At 51.4% G+C, this 12381-nt stretch overlaps 1 protein-coding gene across 6 annotated transcripts in view; it reads left to right on the top strand.

Moving 5' to 3' along the window:
* Positions 1-58: 58 nt before the first annotated feature.
* C4H19orf44 (chromosome 4 C19orf44 homolog) overlaps positions 59-12381 on the top strand; it is a 21610-nt gene continuing 9287 nt past the window's right edge. For 4 of the 6 annotated variants that reach the window (XM_012758393.3, XM_076001470.1, XM_076001472.1 and 1 more), the window contains exons 1-6: positions 59-155; positions 2746-3514; positions 6009-6318; positions 7494-7567; positions 8212-8695; positions 10173-10268. In XM_012758393.3, coding sequence (XP_012613847.2) covers positions 2747-3514; positions 6009-6318; positions 7494-7567; positions 8212-8695; positions 10173-10268 — 1732 coding nt within the window. In that variant the 5' untranslated portion in view covers positions 59-155; position 2746. Of the gene's footprint in view, positions 156-255; positions 725-2745; positions 3515-6008; positions 6319-7493; positions 7568-8211; positions 8696-10172; positions 10269-12381 lie in introns of those variants that run through there. The other 2 variants (XM_076001473.1, XM_076001471.1) reach the window with 2 other exon arrangements.

Genomic DNA, 12381 nt, shown 5'->3' with positions numbered 1-12381 from the left:
GGCGCCATTGGCCTCCCGGAGCGCGCTGTATGCCGGGAAATGTGGTATCTTTGTGCTCTGGCGCGGTTGCCAAGGGCAACGGTCCCCTTGGGGCCTGAGTGCCTTGGCCGGCGAGCGGAGGTGGCGGCCTCAGCTGAAGGACAACGTGGGAGGAGGTCGGCAGAGCCGGTGGGGCGGCGACCGGGCAGGGCGCCCGAGCTCTCGAGACGGGCTGCGGGGAAAAGGGGGGGGCGCGCTCCCGGGCCGGGCTGGGTCGGGCGGTCCCGCGCCTCAGTTTCCCCGTCTCTGGGGACCACGAGACCGTGTTCCAGCGGGGTCTCTTCGAGGCCGGAGAGCACAGCTTGAATAGTCTGAGGGGCGCCAGCGTGTTCAAAGTTTGTTTTGTTGATTTTTTTTTTTTTAACAACTTCATGGAGGCATCATCGGCGTCGCACACCGTTCGCCACTTTTAAGTGCACGACCCCGTTCTTTTTAGTGGATTGACAAAGCCGTGCCGACAGTCGCCACGATCTTGCTTTAGAACGCCCCAGGACCCAACGAGATGCCCGCTGTCCCTTTGCAGTCCACCCGGCTCCCAGCCCCAGGCCACCGCGCACCTCTGAGTCTATAGATTCGCCTTTTCCTGGACGATTCTGACAAACGACACCGTCGTTAGTGTGTGTGGTGTCCTGGGTCTGGCTACTTTCCCTTCCGCGTATGGTGTGTTCGAGACTCTTGCATGCTGGTATATCAGTATTTGTTCTTTTCTTCTTCTTCTAGTTTATTTTTTTTCTCCCCCTTCCCCCCAACTGCTAGACTTCCAGGGGTGTCCACTCCTTTTATTGCTGAAATAGTAATTCCACCGTAGGGGTGGACCATCGTACTTCATCCATTCACTAGTTAATGGACATTTGGGTTGTTTCCACTTTTTTGTGTGTTATAATAATGACAACGGTTATGAACATTTGCATACGTTTCCATTTTTCTTGGGCCACATGGGAATGGGATTGCTGGATCATATGGTTAAATGAACTCCGTGTCTAACTTTTTGAGGAACCACCAGACTGTTTTCCACATGAGAGCTGCACCATTTTACAATCCCCCAACAACTCATGATATTTATTTACAATTTCTTTACTCCCTTGCCAACAATTGTTATCTGTATTTTTGATTATAGCTGTCCCAGTGGATGTGAAGTGGTATGTCATTGTGGTTTGGGCTTGCATTTCCTTAATGGCTAGTGACCTTGAACATTTTTTTTTTTTTTTTTTTTTTTTTTTTTTTTTTTGAGACAGAGTCTCGCTTTGTTGCCCAGGCTGGAGTGAGTGCCTTGGCGTCAGCCTAGCTCACAGCAACCTCAAACTCCTGGGCTCGAGTGATCCTTCTGCCTCAGCCTCCCAGGTAGCTGGGACTACAGGCATGCGCCACCATGCCCGGCTAATTTTTTTTTATATATATATCAGTTGGCCAATTAATTTCTTTCTATTTATAGTAGAGACGGGGTCTCGCTCTTGCTCAGGCTGGTTTTGAACTCCTGACCTTGAGCAATCCGCCCGCCTCGGCCTCCCAAGAGCTAGGATTACAGGCGTGAGCCACAGCGCCCGGCCTGACCTTGAACATCTTGTGTGCTTATTATTGGTTATTTCCATATACATTTTTATGTGTGTAAAACGACTGTTCACATCTTTTGCCTATTAGCTTATTTTTAACTGTGTGTTTTTAAAATATATATGTAAATAAGATGTTAGTAGTGGTAAAATATACCTGACATCAAATTTTCCTCCTTAACCATTTTTCATTGGTTAATTTATTTTTTGTTTTTATTTTTTTCAATATGAAGGGGAGAGTGTGGAGGGGGGTTCAGTCCCTTCCCCCCTTTTTTTTGAGACAGTCTCAGTCTATTGCCCAGGCTAGAATGCAGTGGCATCAGCCTAGCTCACAGCAACCTCAAACTCCTGGGCTCAAGCAATCCTTCTGCCTCAGCCTCCCAAGTAGCTGGGACTACAGGCATGCGCCACCATGCCTGGCTAAGTTTTTCTATATATTTTTAGTTGTCCAGATTATTTCTTCCTATTTTTAGTAGAGATGGGGTCTTGCTCTTGCTCTTACTCAGGCTGGTCTTGAACTCCTGACCTTGAGCAATCCTCCCGCCTCGGTCTCCCAGAGTGCTAGGATTACAGGATTACCTCACCTGGCTACAGGTTGTGTTTTGACAGCTGTCTGGGAGAGAGCTGAGGGTGCTTGGATAAAGGAGGAGCCCCGCCTTGGGGCTGGGTGTGGGAGCAGGACTCATGGTACCGGTGGTGGCACAGTACGGGAGAGTGGGGCCTTTGCAGTCATACCTGAGCTTTGAATTTGGCTCAGGTACTTATTAGCCAGGTGACCTTGGCCAGTGATCCTACCTGTGAGGGCTTTCATTTCTTCTGCCTCCTGAGGGGCATGACAGTAACCAACTCACAGGGTCGCTGCTGTGTGGACTAAATGAGATCATGTGACGTAGCACAGACAAGAGTGCTGAGCACGCTGCCGGAGCAGAAGCGCTGGCTCTCGTGTTTAAGTGTAACGTATCTCATGTAAGGCCTGGCGTTGAATGGTGATTCAGTAAGCAGTACCAAGTGTCTAGTTATTTTCATTGTCATCTTTGGGCTTAAGAGAAGGCTGTGGCTGGGCTGCAAGGGGCAGTGTGATCTTTAGCTAGGTGGGAGCCACTGAATGCACAGTACAGACATCAGCTATTCTTATACGTTGTCTTCCCTTTCTCCCTAGAATGGCTTTAGGAAGAAAAGCCAGCCGTCCGGCCCAGGATATATTTGGCGATTTCAGTGATATTTCCTTAGACTATTCAAGGATGGAAGACATCAGAAACTTGAAAATTGGTAGAAGTCTTACCAAAATAGCACCCGGCCATAGTAGATTTCTAAAAAGAAACCAAAGTCTGGGTGAAAACCACTTCCTCCTGAACGAGAACACCGTCTTGGGGAGTGGGCCCATGCTCGCTTTGGGGAGACCCCCTACCACGGCGTCGAAGGTCAGAGTGGACGCTGCGCTCACCAGGCTGGCCCGGATAGAAAGCAAAATCCTGAATCGGGCGGCGCGGGCTGGTTTGTCTGACACGGACTCTGACCCGAAGACCGCGGAGGCCAGTCTTCCAAAGACGGTGGACGAAACACCCCCAAGGAGGACGGCTGACCTTTCTTCCCAGGATACAGGCAAAATCTCCCAGAAACAAGCCCATGAACTTCCTGCCGCCGCCGAGAGCAATGCCCAGAACCCGAAGACCAGTAGGTTTCTAAAGAAGAAAGAACCCCCCATTCAAAACATAGCCCCTGAAGCACCTGCTACGAAAGAGAGGCCTTTTCAAACACCCAGACTCAAAGAACCTGCTAGAAAATTTGATTCTCCAGACAGTGATGAAGAGGAAATGAAAGCATTGCTGGGAAGCTTGATGGAATCTTCTAGAGCTGAGAAAACAGCTACGAATCAAGGCTTGACCAGCACTAAAGTGAGTGAGAAAGAACAAATCAAACTATTCTCGGTAAGGCTTTTAATTTATTAATTTTTTTTTTTTTTTTGAAACAGAGTCTCACTTTGTTGCCTAGGCTATAATGAATGCCATGGCGTCAGCCTAGCTCACAGCAACCTCCAACCCCTGGGCTCAAGCCATCCTCCTGCCTCAGCCTCCCAAGTAGCTGGGACTACAGGCATGCGCCACCATGCCCGGCTGATTTTTTCTATATATGTTAGTTGGCCATTTAATTTCTTTCTATTTTTAGTAGAGACGGGGTCTCGCTCTTGCTCAGGCTGGTTTCCAACTCCTGACTTCAAGCAATCTGCCCGCCTCGGCCTCCCAGAGTGCTAGGATTACCGGCGTGAGCCACCGAGCCCGGCCTAATTTATTAATTTTTAACAAAGCCTTAGCACTTGCTGCTGTCTGTCCTAACCCCAGGGACTTTCATGGCAGCTGTCATCCAGAAGTGACTTGAGGGAAGCATTTGATGCGGAATCATTAGGGTTTCGGCCAATCACAGATCTCCATTGTGGGCCTGTCCTAGGAGGGTCAGGACACGTGACACATGAGGCAGTTTTGTCATATCTGTGACTGGCAGCTGTATGTGCAGGGCGACGTGTGCAGTTGATGGCACACCAGCGGTGATCAGTTCCATTGGTGATCTGTGCCCACTTACCAGTGGCACCATGGAAATGTGGTGTTTCTTTCTTTTTTTAAAATTAAGGTGAAATTCATAAAACACAAATTAGCCACTTCCAAGTGCATAATTCAATAGCATTCATTACACTCAATTTTTTTTTTTTTTTTTTAGACAGAGTCTCGCTTTGTTGCCCAGGCTAGAGTGAGTGCCATGGCGTCGGCCTAGCTCACAGCAACCTCCAACTCCTGGGCTCGAGCAATCCTCCTGCCTCAGCCTCCCGAGTAGCTGGGACTACAGGCATGCGCCACCATGCCCGGCTAAGTTTTTCTATATATATTAGTTAGCCAATTAATTTCTTTCTATTTATAGTAGAGACGGGGTCTCACTCTTGCTCAGGCTGGTTTCGAACTCCTGACCTCAAGCAATCCGCCCTCCTCGGCCTCCCAGAGTGCTGGGATTACAGGCGTGAGCCACTGCGCCCGGCCTATACTCACAATGCTGTACAACCATCATCTCCGTCTAGTTCCAGAACATTTCCATCTCCCCAAAAGGAAAGCCCGTTCCCATCAGCAGTCACTCCCCGTTTCCCCCTCCCCCAGCCCCTGGCAGCCACCAGTCTGCTTTCTGTCTCCATGGATTTGCCTGTTCTGGACACTTCTATAAATGGAATCACACAGGATGTGGTTTTTGCGTCTGTCTTCTTTCCCTCAGCATCATGTGTTTGAAGTTCATCCGGGTCATGGCACGTGTCAGTGCTACTTCACTGTGTGCACGGACCACGTCGTGGTTACCCGTTCCTGAGCTGACGGATATTTGAGTTGTTTCCACCTTTTGGTTGTCGTGGACAGTGCCGCTGTGGACGCGGGTGGGCGTCTTGCATGGCACCACTACGCCAGGGCGCTGGCTGCTGGGAACGTTTGTGCATGAGTAGCTCTCTGAGTCCCTATTTTCAGTTCTTCTGGGTACGTAACTAGGAGTGGAGTTGGTAGGTCACACGCCGATTCTGTGTCCAGCCTGTCGGGAACCCACCAAACTGTTCTCCACAGTGGCTGCGCCATTTTACATTCCTGCCAGCGGTACGTGAGGCCTTGATTTCTCCACAGCCTCACCAACACTATTATTCTTTTCTTTCCGTTTCTTTTCCAAGTTACAGCCATTGTAGGGGCTGTGAAGCAGTCAGAGGGCTATGTTTTAAGGAAAAAAATCTGCATATTCATTTTGTTTTGAGACAGAGTCTCACTCTGTTCCCTGGGCTAGAGTGCCGTGGCGTCAGCCTAACTCACAGCAACCTCCAACTCCTGGGCTCAAGCGATCCTCCTGCCTCAGCCTCCCGAGCAGCTGGGACTACAGGCATGCGCCACCATGCCCGGCTAATTTTTTCTACATATTTTTAGTTGGCCAATTAATTTATGTCTATTTTTAGTAGAGACGGGGTCTCGCTCTTGCTCAGGCTGTTCTCAAACTCCTGGGCTCAAATGATCCGCCCACCTCGGCCTCCCAGAGTGCTAGGATTACAGGCGTGAGCCACCGTGCCTGGCCTGCATATTCATTTTGATTCTCTTAAAGATCCAGGCCATCATAGATTGTGTACCATTATGGCTGGTAGGGCCCTGATTGAGAAAATGTATGATTAACAATATGTGTTTGAAAGCAAAGTGATATTCCTGGTTATTGGCAGAGTATTTTCTCATCCAGGCCTTATCTTATGTAAAAGTTCTACCTGGACTTCTGGAAGGGAGGAGAGAAGGGAGAAAGGGTTACAGAGAAATACAAATTTGATCGCCGCAATCTTGGGCGCATGCTCTCCACCAGCCGCACTGTTTGTTGACTCATAAGGGCTCAGTTCTCCTAAGTTTGGTAATTCCGTGTCTATTTCATCAGATCCCGACACAACCAAGAGTCCTCCCTCGCCCTGACGCGGAACTTTCCAGCTCACAGCCTTCTCGGACGTCACGCCTGCCAACCTCAGCAGAGGGGACCCTTTGCAGCGCCCGCCCAAGATCTCACTCCGCAGAGACCCACGTTTCCAGTGACACGGCCTCCCCCACGCCGTCAGTTGCTGTCACTGGTGCCTTCTCACAATCAGTGTCTTCGATGATGGGGCACGTTAAGCTCGCGTCCTCCCCCGAAAGGAGCGAGGCCGGGCCTTGGGACGGGTCCGTCTCAGAAGCTGCTGATGACAGCCTGAACGGTAATCCACGTCCTGGTGCTCAGTCACTACCCCAGACAGGAAGGGCGAGGCCACCTGTAGGGTCCCCGGCTCAGCGGGGAGCAGGCATTTCCCCGGGCAGTGAGAGCTGAGCCCTCAACTTCCTAACTTCTCCTGGTTAAGGGGCCGAGTCTGTCTTTAAAATCTTCCCCCAGAGTCTTAGTTCAGGAGTTCGGGCTGCTCCAACAGGGTCCTGCAGGCTGGAGGCCCGAGATCCGGGTGCCCGCAGCGCAGGGCTCTTGGCGAGGCCTCTGCCCCTGGTGTCCTATCCAAGCCCAGTTGCCTCCCGAAGCCCCCAGTGTGGTGGGGTTAGGGCTTCAACATGGAGGTTTGGGGGTGACACAAGCAGTCATGCCCCAGCACCCAGGAACTCCGACCTGGGAGAAATTTTTCTCGAGCCATGTGCAACCAAAAGGCAACCTCGTTTTTCCTAGTTGTGAAAGACAGAATTGCTCCTCTCGCAATTCAGAAAAGGAAACAAATCTCTAACCCATCAAAAGCAAACCTTTTTCTATTGTTTCAACATTGTTTTGATTTTTTTTTTTGAGACAGAGTCTCACTCAGTTGCCTGGGCTAGAGTGCTGTGGCGTCAGCCTCGCTCACAGCAACCTGTATATATATGTAAATAAGATGTTAGTAGTGGTAAAATATACCTGGCATCAAATTTTCCTCCTTAACCATTTTTCATTGGTTAATTTATTTTTTGTTTTTATTTTTTTCAATATGAAGGGGAGAGTGTGGAGGGGGGTTCAGTCCCTTCCCCCCTTTTTTTTGAGACAGTCTCAGTCTATTGCCCAGGCTAGAATGCAGTGGCATCAGCCTAGCTCACAGCAACCTCCAACTCCTGGGCTCAAGGGATCCTCCTGCCTCAGCCTCCCGAGTAGCTGGGACTACAGGCATGGGCCACCATGCCCGGCTCATTTTTTCTATATATTTTTAGTAGGCCAATTAATTTGTTTCTCTTTTTGGTAGAGACGGGGTCTCACTCTTGGTCAGGCTAGTCTGGGACTCCTGACCTTGAGCGATCTGCCCGCCTCGGCCTCCCAGAGTGTTGGGATTACAGGCATGAGCCACTGCGCCCGGCCCTTCATATCTTTCTAAACATTTATGGAGTAAATAAGGGAGTAAATGTTGACATATTAATTTTTTGATTACAGAGTATAGAATAAATATTTTATCCCTCGACGATCTGGCTCCAGCTGTCAGTGAGAACTCAGCCGAGGAACAGGAAGTAAGTATGGCGAAGTCATTTTTGATTGTAGATTGTTACGTAGACAGGCTCGCACCTGCAACGTTCCATTTAGGCCAGTGGCCCTCAATTCTGTCCCCCTGGACGTTGGCAACATCTGGGGACATTTGGCTGTCACGATTAGGGGGTGGCGGGTGTCACTGGCATCGCTAGTGGGTGAAGGCCAGGAACGCCAGTCCCCTGTGTCAGGAGTGCAGCCGCTGAGAGCCCCTGATGCAGGTGATGAGAGGATAAAGCTGCTTTATTCAGCTGGTGATTAAAGAACATTCCGCCTAAACCACCCACAGCAATGGCTGCACGAGGAGCACTCAGCAGCTGTGCCCGTCCGAGCGCGAGCTGCGATTTCTGCCCTGCTGGCAACCGCTGTCAAATGCACGTTTCAGTGATTCCTAGCGATGGGGCTTTAGATTTCATCCCTGTGCCACTAAACACGCTTTGGGCCGCTGTGCACTAAGCAGCCCTGCGCGGACGCGCCGGCGACGTGTGGGTGGAATCCTACGCCGGCCCCGCGACGGCCCTCCTGCGCCGGCCCCGCCGCCAGTCCCCTGCTTCTAGGGGTGTGGCGTTTTTAGCGTGTTGATCTTTCAAGAACACTTGCCAGTGACCTCTGCTGCCCTTCGTTTCAGAAACAAAGTGCCCAGAGGGGAAAGCCCCCCTGCAGAAGCCCCAGAGCCGTGGCCTCTGCCGGGCAGGGCGCCCCAAGACGCGCCTGGGCGCGGGGCTCGGCGGACGGGGACGAGGGCCTCCCCAGCGAGAGCGCCTTCTCGGAGCATCTCAGTGCCAGCTCGGCCTCCGCTGCCCGGCGGGACGGCGCTGCCAGCGTGCGGTTGTCGTCTGCCGTGCCCGCGGGGAGCGCCGCGAACTCCGCTTACTCTGCCGATTTTGAAAACCCTCCAAGTCCGACGGCATCCGAGCCAACAGCCCGTTCCAAGGAGTCTCTTGACAGGACACTGGACTCTTTGTCCGAGTACTCTTCAAGTCTGAAGACGGACCTTGTCCCACGGACACCCAAGTCCGGGAAAAAGTGGGGCACGGGTGTGACAAGAGTCCTCGTGAAGGAGACAGCGGTGCAGACTCTGGACCCCGCCTTCGCCTACCAGTGGACCCAGGGTGAGTGTGGCCGTGGGGGCCAGGGCAGGGGGACAGGTGCTCGGTGTGTGGCCCACGGCATCCTGGGAAACACACGGAAGAGCCTGGGTCCCCGAGATCTGACGCTTGTCACTAATTAGCTGGGGGAGGGACCCCAGGCCCCGGTCTCCTCCTCCACGGATGGGGGGCAGCTGTCCCGGGTTTCCAGTGTCTTCCTAGTCTAAAGCGTCCAGAAGTTTCAGAGCCAACACCAGGGCAGTGGGTTTCAACCGGTGACGCTGCCACGGGGCCTGGAGGGCGGGGGCTCTGGCCGGTGCTGGGTGGGGCCGCGACGCCGCCCATACCCTGCCACGCGCAGGACGCCCCACCCTAGAGCGGACCTGCCTCCAAGTGGGCACCGGGGTAGGGACGCCCTGGAGGAGGGAGAGCGAGAGGTGCCACGTGTGAGCCTGGTGACTTGTCACATGGCGCTGGGGCTGGCGCTGACAGAGACTCCGGTGGGTCTGTGCCCGTGGAGGTGGCCTCGTCGCAGGTCTGGCTGGTTGCCAGAACCCGGCGTCGCCCCTGTGGAGTCCACGCGGGCGCCCGCGGTCTCCCAACGCTCACGCGTGCCGCCGGGCAGGCCTCGCTCCCGCTCCCCGCCGTGCGCAGTCTCCAGGGGCCACCCCATCCTGGTCTGTGTTTTAGGACGCGGTGACGGGGCCGCTGCTCCCCGCGCTCCATCTGACTTTCCAGCTGTTTCTCTCAGTCCCAGCTTCAGCCTCCACCCTCCCCGTGGAAGGGTTCCTTCAATCATTCTTCTGTTCCCTTTCCTCGTCCAGACAGTTCTTAACAGTGCAGACTGAGATTGTCCCTTCCTTGGATCTGCTCTTTTGTTTAGAGACAGGGTCTCATTCTGTCACCTTGGCTGGAATGCAGTGACACGGTCATAGATCACTGCAACCTGGAACTCCTGGGCTCAAGCCATCCTCCTGCTTCAGCCTCCCAAGTAGCTGGGACTACAGGTGTGTGCCTCCACGCTGGCTAATTTCTTTCTATTTTTGGTAGAGAGGGGGTCTTGCTCTTGCTCAGGCTGGTCTCAAACTCCTGACCTCAAGCAATACTCCCACCTTGTCCTCCCAAAGTGCTAGGATGACAGGTGTGAGCCACCGTGCCTGGCCTCTACAAAAAATTTAAAAATGTTCTGGGTGTGTCAGCGCCCGCCTGTAGTCCCAGCTACTTGGGAGGCTGAGGTAGGAGGATCACTTGAGCCCGGGAATTGGAGGCTGCAGTGAGCTATGGTGGCACCACTGCACTCCAGCCCAGCCTGGGTGATGGAGGGAGACCCTGTCTCTAAAATAAGACTGTATCACAAAAAGCGAAGGCCAGCATGGTGGCCATGATGTTCAGAAAAAGGAAAGAACAGCTCACATGGTTTACTTCAGCGTCATATCCGTGGACGAGAAAGACATTGCTTTGTGTCCTGCCCACTCACCCCCTCCCTTTGTCCTCGAGACAGCAGCCAGCGTGGCGACGATCGGGCCTGCCCTGGGAGGCGCCTACGTGGACCCGATACCCATTGCCAATCACGTCATCAGCGCGGACGCAATAGAAGGTAACAGCCCGACTTGGTGGGTCCTTCCTGTGACAATTTACAGACTGCATCCGACCTGCAAACTCACGCCCACCCTGGAGGTGTGGCACCCCCTTTAGTGCTGGGTTCAAGGAATCCACTGGGTGGCAATTATCGCAGCCAGGGACAACTGCCACAGTTGACAGGATCCCAGATGACAGGCTGAGAGCATCCTTGAACCTTTTGCCTCTTGCAGAGGGACACCAGTGTCACACAAAACAGGAGGGTGAAGAACAATAGGCCTGCAAACCCTCCACCCCAACAAGGCTACTCTGTTGTGCGTCACCGGGGAGCCTTTCTGTCTCTAAGGCACAGTTTTTTTCCCTGAGGACACTTATGTTTGATCAGTACTGAGCAGTAGCCACAGGTGGGGCGGACATGTCCCTTGCCTCCTGGGCTGAGTCCGGGCTGTCTGTGTGGAGCTGGGAAGGGCCCCAGCCTGGCCTGGAGCGTGAGGAAGGCACCCCAAAGCCACCTTAGAGAGTGTAGACTCGGCCCAGTCCCCATGGAGCCCCTGAAGGCTCATGTGATAGAAGTTAAGAGTCTATCTGGGGCCGGGCGCGGTGGCTCACACCTGTCATCCTAGCACTCTGGGAGGCCGAGGTGGGCGGATTGCTCGAGGTCAGGAGTTCGAAACCAGCCTGAGCAAGAGCCAGACCCCGTCTCTACTATAAATAGAAAGAAATTATCTGGACAACTAATATATATAGAAAAAATTAGCCGGGCATGGTGGTGCATACCTATAGTCCCAGCTACTCGGGAGGCTGAGGCAGGAGGATCACTTGAGCCCAGGAGATTGAGGTTGCTGTGAGCTAGGCTGACGCCACGGCACTCACTCTAGCCTGGGCAACAAAGCAAGACTCTGTCTCAAAAAAAAAAAAAAAAAAAAAAAAAAAAGAGTCTATCTGGTACCTATGATTTTTTTGCCCTTTTTAATTTTCTTAATAGGATTTTTAAAAAAAAGTATGAAGATAATAAAATATACCAGTTAAAACAAGAGAAATGTATCTTTTTTTTTTAAAAAAAACAAAACAAAACTTAACAACCTGTTTTTTCCACTTAACATTACCTCAAAGATTTTTCTATGTTACCAAGTAGTCCTTTTGTTTTTTAATTTTAAATTTTTTTATTTCAGAACATTACAGGGCCAAGTAGTCCTAATAATGATCATTTTTAACAGATGCCCAGTTTTTATTTTTAATTATATTTTTCAAATGTAGTTAACATTTCTATTTGTATTTTTAACTTTTTTATTTCTGATTTTTAATGATTTTAGTGTTTCAAAAAGACATAACCTTTTTTTTTCAATTTCCACTTTACAGATGAAAAAAGACATAACTTTTATCCTCATAAGCATTTTTGTGTGTGTAGGTCAGTAGCATTAACTACAGTCACATTGGCGCAGCTGTGCAGTTTTTATGCCAATTTACTAGACTTTAAAAAAAATTTTTATTGGAATATCATAGTTGTGTTTTTGGGGTTTCTGTGCTATTCTGATAGCTATATACGACTTGTAATGATCAAATCAGGGTAATTAGATACCCCTAGCCTCAAATGTTTATCTTTTTTTTTTGAGACAGAATCTCACTCTGTTGCCCGGGCTAGAGTGAGTGCCGTGGTGTCAGCCTCGCTCACAGCAACCTCCAACTCCTGGGCTCAAGCGATCCTCCTGCCTCAGCCTCCAGAGTAGCTGGGGCTACAGGCATGCGCCACCGTGCCTGTCTAAGTTTTTCTATATATTTTTAGTTGGCCAATTAATTTGTTTCTATTTTTAGTAGAGACGGGGTCTCGCTCTTGCTCAGGCTGGTCTCGAACTCCTGACCTCGAGTGATCCACCTGCCTCGGCCTCCCAGAGTGCTAGGATTATAGGCCTGAGCCACCGCTCACTCTGGGCCCTCAAATGTTTATCTTTTCTTTGTGTTGGGAACATTCCAATTCTCTTCTAGCCCCCACCCCCTCTTTTTTTTTGAGACAGGGTCTTGCTGTGTCGCCTGGGCTGAGTGCAGTGGCGCCATAGCTCACTGCAGCCTCCAACTCCTGGGCTTAGGCGTGCATCACTGCACCTGGCTAATTGTTAAATTTTCTGTAGAGTTGA

Source organism: Microcebus murinus, chromosome 4 (assembly GCF_040939455.1).
Source record: "Microcebus murinus isolate Inina chromosome 4, M.murinus_Inina_mat1.0, whole genome shotgun sequence".
NCBI lineage: Eukaryota > Metazoa > Chordata > Mammalia > Primates > Cheirogaleidae > Microcebus > Microcebus murinus.
The sequence above is the reverse complement of the archived record's forward strand: the minus strand, read 5'-3'. Positions and strand labels throughout refer to the sequence as shown.